This window comes from Metopolophium dirhodum, chromosome 1, assembly GCF_019925205.1.
Source record: "Metopolophium dirhodum isolate CAU chromosome 1, ASM1992520v1, whole genome shotgun sequence".
Lineage (NCBI taxonomy): Eukaryota > Metazoa > Arthropoda > Insecta > Hemiptera > Aphididae > Metopolophium > Metopolophium dirhodum.
This window is the reverse complement of record NC_083560.1, coordinates 147,670,179-147,678,685: the sequence shown is the minus strand read 5'-3', so window position 1 is coordinate 147,678,685 and position 8,507 is coordinate 147,670,179. Positions and strand designations below refer to the sequence as shown.

The 8,507-nt window shown below is 39.9% G+C and overlaps 1 protein-coding gene across 1 annotated transcript; it reads left to right on the top strand.

Annotated features, from left to right (window-relative positions):
* The first annotated feature begins 5,605 nt into the window (after window positions 1-5,605).
* Window positions 5,606-7,555, top strand: LOC132933278 (uncharacterized). Its single transcript, XM_060999590.1, has 3 exons — window positions 5,606-6,019; window positions 6,070-6,683; window positions 7,297-7,555. The coding sequence occupies exons 1-3, from the start codon at window positions 5,606-5,608 to the stop codon at window positions 7,553-7,555; spliced, it is 1,287 nt and encodes a 428-aa protein (XP_060855573.1).
* Window positions 7,556-8,507: the final 952 nt, after the last annotated feature.

The window sequence follows — 8,507 nt, the reverse complement described above, 5'->3', positions numbered from 1 at the left end:
GGCCCCGCTCGGACCTTATTCGCGTTCCCCGCTAAATTTACGTACCGCGCGCGGCCGCACTCTTTTCCCGGCGGGCCCGCCGCGGTGGCGATTACGTGCAGACCGAGCGCCGCCGTCGCGCGCGTTTTTTGCCTTTTTTTTCGAGAATTCGAGTTTTAGCCCTCTTCGAGGCGTCCGCCCTCCCCGTTTGCCCCTTATTCGCGTTCCCCGTTACGTTTATAGGTCGCGCGCGGCCGTACTCGAATATTTTAGAGCGCCGCGGCGCAGAAAACGATAGCGGAAAGCGCGGCGTCGTCGCCGTCTTACCGATTTTTCCGACTTTTTCGACTAAAGTCGCGTCTCGCCGCTCTCTCGAAAGTCTCACCTCCCCGTCGACGCGATATTCGCGTTCCCAGCTAAATTTATAGGCCGCGCGCGGCCGTACTTCGTCCGAGACGACGCCGAGAGCAGAGCGCCGATATCGCCGCCGTCGAGTAGGTATTACTATATACAGGCATAAATACGTGCGTCGGAGGGTCCGATTTTTTTTCGCGAATATCGCGTTTTCGACGTCCGGGGGTGGCGGAGCCTGTCGTCCGCCGCCCGAAGCGGTGGGATCGCCGGCTCAAAAGCCCTCCGCGGACGCCGGGACCGCGTTCGCGATTCGCCGCGACGGCGAAACCGCTTAAGAGTCATAGATTCGACATCAGTTTTCAACTCGGTAGGTAGGTAGGTAGGTAAGGCGTCGGTGCGGAAGTCCCGGGCGTCGTGGTTTCGATGCCGGCCGCCGGGAACGTCGTTAATTTGCGGCGGCCGTGATAATTCGAAATTTTTTTTTGCGTTTTTTTTTTCGTCATTTTCCTTTCGCCTTATCGGGATTTGACGAAAATTTTACGTTTTTTTTTTTAAATTCGAGTTTCACCCCTTTTGAAGACGTCGGACCTCCCCGTCGAAGACTTATTCCCATTCCCCGCTAAATTTATAGGCCGCCGGCGGCCGTACTTCCTCTGGGACGAGTCCCGAGGCCGCGGGACGACGCCGAGAGCAGAATGCCCATATCGCCGCCGTCCAGAGGGTATTACTATATACAGGCATAAATACGTGCGTCGGAGGGTCCGATATTTTTCGCGAATATCGCGTTTTCGACGTCCGAGGGTGGCGGAGCCGGTCGTCCGCCGCCCGAAGCGGTGGGATCGCCGGCTCAATAGCCCTCTGCGGACGCCGGGAAAGCGTTCGCGATTCGACGGGATGGCGAAACGGCTTAAGAGTCATAGATTCGACTCCAGTTTTCAACTCAGTAGGTAGGTAGGTAGGTAAGGCGTCTGTGCGGATGACCCGGGGTCGTGGTTTCGATGCCGGCCGCCGGGAATGGACATAATTTGCGGCGGCTGTGTAAATTCAGAATTTTTTTTTTCACGTTTTTTTTTTTCGTTATTTACCTTTCGCTATCACTTCCGCCTCATCACTTTTGACGATTTTTTTCAAAATTTCTTCAAAATTCGTGTTTTAACGCCTTCGCGCACCTCGGACGGCCCCGTTCGGACCTTATTTTTTCGAAAAGTCGAGTTTTAACCGTTTTGGAAACGTCTCACCTCCCGTTCGTGACTTATTCGCGTTCCCCGTTACATTTATAGGCGTAGAAAACGATAGCGGAAAGCGCGGCGTCGTCGCCGTTTTACCGATTTTTCCGACTTTTTCGACTAAAGTCCCGTCTCACCGCTCTCTCAAAAGTTTAAATTTGTTTAAATATTTATTTTACCGGGTCCGCGTCCCCGTTCGCCCACTTATTCGCGTTCCTCGCTAAATTGATTAATATATTTACTTGGAGGTATATTATATACCTACTTGGTATATTTTTTTTATGCGTTTTTGTTTTTCGTCGGGAGTCGCGTTTTACCCCCTCCCTCTAAAGTCTCACCTCCCTGACGGCGCGATATTCGCGTTCCCCTCTAAATTTACCCCCGCCGGAGCGAAGACGTTAAGAGCGGACGGCCGAGATCGCCGCCGTCGCTTCGTTATTACTTATAACCATAGGTATACAGGCATAAATATATGCGTCGAAGCGTTCGATTTTTTTTCGCATATTTATAGAGTTTGTACAGTGCTGTTGACTTTATATACAATTATATTTGACTACGTTATATTATGACATATTATACATATATCTATATATATCGATTAACAGGGAAGTCAGTTGGTAAATTTAGATGTGTGGATTTATTAATTCACATAGGTAGGTATTTTTCGGTATTTATTGCTTAGGTTAAAATATATTATTCATTAGTCATTAATACAATTTTTATATTACACCTTAAAGCGAGATATTTGGTCGAGTTGATTCAATAGCTACCTATGAGCCTACCTAGCTCACACCACGAGCAGTATGTGCTTTCGACAATGTTGTCCGTGAATATCCACACTATAATATTTGTTGTGGTTGTTTTGCGTAATTAATATACATAAGTATGTGTATATTGTGTGTTTGTGGGTATGTGTGTGTGTGTGTGGGTGTGCAATATATCACTGCAATACCACGTAGTTGTTACAGTATGACCAGTAGATTATGATTATACGCATTCGTCCTCGGTGGTGTGGCGGTGTGCGGGGGACAACTTTAGCGACGCGGTGCGCGTCCGTGTCATCCAACGTCATCTTGTGACCGGCGCTCTCGCAACGCACGTCTACGAACACAGAAAAATCTATAAAGTGATAAAGTTTGTTGTTTAGAGCTTTTCTCTGTGTTTTGGTGTGCTTTGTTTTGGGCGCTTTTCATACCGGTGAGTACAAGTCAAGATAGGCACTATAATATTCAGATTACCTTTTCCGCACACACGTGTATTCGCGGTAGCGCGTGCCGTTTAACTACTTACACACACATCGTTTTCCGTTATTTTGACCACGTCGCTTTTTTTGTTTTTGACACCGCAGTTTCATTGTACTTTTTTAACTTTTTTATAGCCGCATTCGTATTGACAATTATCAATTGCTCTGATCGACGTAAGCCCGTTGGCCGTTTCGGCGCGTTACCATTGCGGTGACTATTATTTACGTTTTTAGTCGCTTTAGCATATTTCTACGCAAACAGTTAGGTGTGCTACGACGAGCTGGGTATGTCATTTTTCACATTTTCCAATTTTCTCGTACGTACACTACAATGTAAGGTGTATACCTATTAATTCTAAAAATACCACACGAGTCGCGTAGGTACATCAACACTGATAACAGACTGATACCGTCGTTATATTCGATTACAACGAGTTTTTCATATTATTTACTATTTAGTATATTTTACTTTTTACTTATATAAATCTTATAAATCAGATAATATAGATTTATTGAAGGAAGTAGGTTATTATAACCTGTTCGTGATGTCTTTAGGCTATTCAATATGGTCAAACGCTGCATTCTATGCGGAATCGTGGACGACATCAACGGCGTTTCAGTACACGGGTATTTACGATTTCACACAACACGTCAATGAATATCAATGTAATAAAATCAATAATATGTCACCTTTAGATTTCCGAACGACGTGCGTCGTCGTCGTGAGTGGGTGGCATTTGTGGTGGCCCAGGGTTTTGCTGTGAACCACGCCTCCAAAGTGTGTTCAAGGCACTTTATTCCGGGTTCTGACTACCTTGTAGGAAATGCACATCGCCGCCGTCTGTTGCACACAGCAGTGCCGTCTTTGGTGAGTATAAATTTTATTATGGTGGACCTCAACACTGTCACTATTACTGTCATGTACTCCCATAAGTTTAATGTAGGTACCTACTGTGTATTTCAAACTTGATTTAATAACTTAACTCAATGACATTCAACTATTTTGTAGCAACATACAAGTATACTACTAAACATAATAAATAGGTATGTACTACGGTTCTGTAACAAAGGTCATGATATCACATTGATATACATTTTGATCATTTACAATATGGGATTGACTTAATATAGTGTTTTTCAGATAGTGGAACCCACTTTTTAAACATCATTCTGCAGTGCTAATTTCATTTAATTTGTTCAAGTTTATTCCATAATGTGTAATTATCAGAGTTAATCCAATGACAATAAGTAGTGTCTTACTGCTGTTCAACATTTTAATTGGATATTAAACACTGGGTAAAGCTTATTTTAATACATTAACTAAAATTATTACGGGTATATTGACTTAACCTAAACAGAGTGCTTGACGTTTTCTTACATGAATTTACATTTTCTTAATATTACTACTACACAAAGTATTACTTGACTACTTGACTACTAATGTGTGGTAAAAGGTCATGTTAAACTGCCATCTCATACACAATTGTAGGTAGTGTGAGTTACAATTATCTCACTTTGTTTCAAACGTTATTTAATTCATCAACTTTTACTACGGTGTGCATTAAAATATCACATGTGTTTATTATTTCAATATACCCATGTGCCAGGTATTTCATAGCGGCTAGGTACTGTTTGATGCTTTACCAGACTGCAAACCATTTACAATAGGTACTTGCATTAAGTTATTGTTGTTGGTTAACATTCTGTGTTAAATTATACTCTTATTTTGTTATTGCTTTTATTCTTTAAACAATTACGAACAACATTGCTGTTTCATTGCATATTAAACACTGGGTCAATCTTATTGTTTAGGTTAGGTTAGGTTACCTATATAATGTTGTTCAGTTGGACTTTTTTCATTTCAAAATGTCATGTTAAACTATATATTATCTACTCATACGCAATGGGTAGTGTAATTTCCAGTTAACTCACTGTATTTTCACTTTTATTATGGGTGTTTACAACCAATAAACAAAATACTTAAACGTTTCCTCACACTGTTCTTAATATTATTACTTCTACTACTCACTACTTATTACTGACCTAGGTTTAATCTCCTGTAGTTTGAGTTACAATTATCTCACTTTATTTTAAATGTTACCTACTACATCAACTTTTGTGCATTAAAACGTGTTTATTATTTCAATTTACCCATGTGGGCGGTATTTCACAGTGGCTACAGTTTGATACTTCACTAGACTGCAAACCAAATCCAATAGCCTACTTGCTGTGCTGATGGTTTATAATTATCACATGATTTTATAACTAATTTTATTTCAAATAAAGTGTGTAGGTACACTGTACTACCAGTACGAAATGACAACAGCAAAAACATTCTATAAACCTTATTGCCAATATTTGATATAGTTATGGCGTTCAATATACAGCTCACTTTTTAAACTTCATTCAACCAAAGTTTTAATTTAAAGTTTAAATTTATTTATTTCACTGTAACAAAATTCAGTATACCTACTATTACCTACCTATTCAATATACCTACTGCAATGTTATCATAAAAGATTGTATTAAGGTTAGGTTAGGCAGGGCTTGTATATAGGTGTGACTTGATCACATTCAGCTAAACATTATTTTGTAACTATTTAAAAAAAAATTTGAACCATAACATGTATGCTTTTATTTGTGTGACATAAACCTTATTTCATATAAATTCACTTATTGCATATTATAGGTACCTACGCTTACTGTCAATTATTGTTGTTATTATTATAATTATATAGAATTATCAATACAATTGTACCTACTCTAAACTCAACCTAACTTTTAGGTGCTTGGGGACGTCGAGATGGAAGAGAGAGAGGACGTGGAGATCGTCGGCGTCCCAGTGGAGGGTGTGGAGTACGTGGAAGTCGTTGGTGTCCCAGTGGATGTAGGGGATGATGTGGAAGGAGTGGAGGTGGTGGAGGACATGGAATTTGTCGAGGTCCTGATGGAAGGTGTGGAGGAAGTGGAGGACGAGGTAGTCCAGATGGAAGTGGTGGAGGACGAGGTGGTCCAGATGGAAGTGGTGGAGGACGTGGAATTTGTTGAGGTTCAGATGGACGGAGGGGATGACGTGGAAGTGGTAGAAGTCCAGATGGACGGAGGGGAGGACGTAGAAGTGGTAGAAGTGCAGATGGACGAAGTGCAAGCGGAACTGGAGTTTGTGGACATGCTCGACGAGTTGCAGCCAGACGTCGACGAAGAGGTCAGTAAATATGTCTTACTTATAAAAAAAACCATAGATAAAACTTATCATTTAAATTGCAGTTCCGACCACTTGCCGTGGGTGAACAACCCCGAGGGCGTGCGCCAATAATTGACAGGCCGGCAGGCGTGACACACCCGCTTCCAGAGCAGCACAACGCGGGCGCGTTAAACAGAATCTGCACACAGTGTAACGCCCGCCACTTCGAAGGCGAGGTTGTGGGCCAGGGTGCCAATATGCACTTCTCCACTTGCTGTAACAACGGTCAAGTGACCGCTGCAGGACAACACGCGTTGTTGCCCGCCCCTTTTTTACTAATGAGTTTGTTGATTGGAGATTCACAGGATGGTCGTAGATTCCGAGACGACATTCGCCGGTACAACAACGCCCTGGCATTCGCTGCGTTTAGCTGTGGCACAGACGACAGGCGATTGCGAGGGCGTGGACCGCGAACGATGTGTATCCAAGGCCAAACTTATCAGAGGATAAATAATGACGTGGCCGTTGACCGAGTAGATGCCAACTACTGTCAGTTGTATTTCCTCGAGTCCGCAGAGGCCAACGCCCGCCGCGTTGGGATGGCTCTGCAGAGAAATCATCGTGAACTGTCCGTAGTTGTGATGGGACTATTGGACGGTTTTCTGCGAGACGTAAATCCGTACGCAATGGCTTTTAAGTAAGATATAAATTTATTGTATTTATTAACAATAGGAATATAAATTGCCCCTTAGAGTAAATTTCTTTTACAGATACCTTTCTCAAAGTAGACAGAAAAAACAAAAAAAATTACACACTGTAACCAATAAACTAACTATGTTAACTGTTGAACTAGATATTACGTTGATATTAGACACTCACAGCTACCAATATACTGCAGTTATTACTTAATGTTGATTCAAAATAGTATACAAAGCAAAAAATTTTACTTTATTACTTAAATTATATTAAATATTATATGTATTTTATGTGTTTATTATAATTTTACTCTGCTACCAACAGAGTTATATGTACTTATGAATGATATAGGTAACATTAAATATAACTTAGGGCTGGGACGTTTTTATTATTATATCATAATTATACCAAAATATATTACTAATTTAATGCTTGGATTTATATGAAGTATAGGTTTTATTGTTATTACCCAACCTATGTGGTCTCCTAAGCTTACTACACTTCACACACATTTATAATATATATATTTATTATTATTATACAATTATAGAGTTAAATGCAGTTAAATGGAGTCTGTCTAAGTATAAAAATATACATGTCTATATTTGTTCCAGGAACATGCGTGAGGTGTGGCTGGCAGAAAGAGACCTAGCCGACGCCGATCCCGCAGGTGTGCGACCTAGGCCAGTGACGATGCATTTTGTCCGAGATGCGGCCCGGGACGACGGGCGAAACAACCTGCCTACCGCAAACGAAGTTGCGGCCGTGTTCGTAGGTGAAGGGGGTCGTCCGCCAAGAGACATTAATCTGGTCATCTACGATACGAATCCAATCAACCCGCAACACAGGATGCAAACCATACCAGCGGGTTAGTTAATAATTATTAACTAAAAACACAATTTTTTACACAGCTGTCTCAAATTGTTCACTTATATTCACTATATTTATTGCACATTAATATCAACACCATCAAATAGAACCATAGTTTTTGTTGTACAGTAAAGCTGACACTGCGATTTTAAATTTACATTAAGTATACACTACATTTTGGACATTATTTTGAAATATAATTACTTAATAACTAATTCGTTAGGTCAAAACCGACCTTAACCCGTTCACTTGTGCAGTAATACTTTACTAAATTACATCATTATACATTAAATACAGCTGGGATCAACATATAGTACTTATCATGTGTATCATCAATAAAATAATATAAGGATACTGAACAAGCTATTTAGCTAGAGAGATTACACAGCATATACAATTTACTATTTATTTATTTATTCAAACAGTTTTAAATCAAACATTATAACAATTTTTAACAAATGGACAGAAAAGTGCACAGATTATATTAAATATATAAAAATAGCGAATAATTAATTAAGATTAATAATAACAGTAATTAACATAAATAAGGTTTTTGATATTGATAAATAATTCGCATGTGATAATTATTAATATAATTATAAAAAGACTCGATACAATTATAACAAAAATGAGAAACTTATAAACTATGTAATTGAGATAACAAATTAGTTACCTTAGATACCTCTTAAAATTAATTTCTAGATTATTGAAATAAGTTGGTCCTAAATAGTCTAGAAATATCTGACCAATACTGTTTTTTGAATAATTGATATTTAGGTTGTATCTTATAGATTCACGTTTATTTATGTATATCAAATTATATTGGTGGTTTTAGTGTGTTTTCAGAGGTACCACCCCATATAGTTATCCCATATTGTAAAATAGATTGATATAGTGTCAAGTAATAATAGTTTGTAAGCGCATATTAATATGTTCCATCTCAAATTGCAGTCTT

Coding starts and splice junctions, on each gene's coding strand:
- LOC132933278 (XM_060999590.1), top strand. CDS start 5,606: ATGGAAGAGAGAGAGGACGTGGAGATCGTCGGCGTCCCAGTGGAGGGT. Junction 6,020..6,069: donor ACGAAGAGGTCAGTAAATAT/GTCTTACTTATA, acceptor TTTAAATTGCAG/TTCCGACCACTTGCCGTGGG. Junction 6,684..7,296: donor CCGTACGCAATGGCTTTTAA/GTAAGATATAAA, acceptor TATTTGTTCCAG/GAACATGCGTGAGGTGTGGC.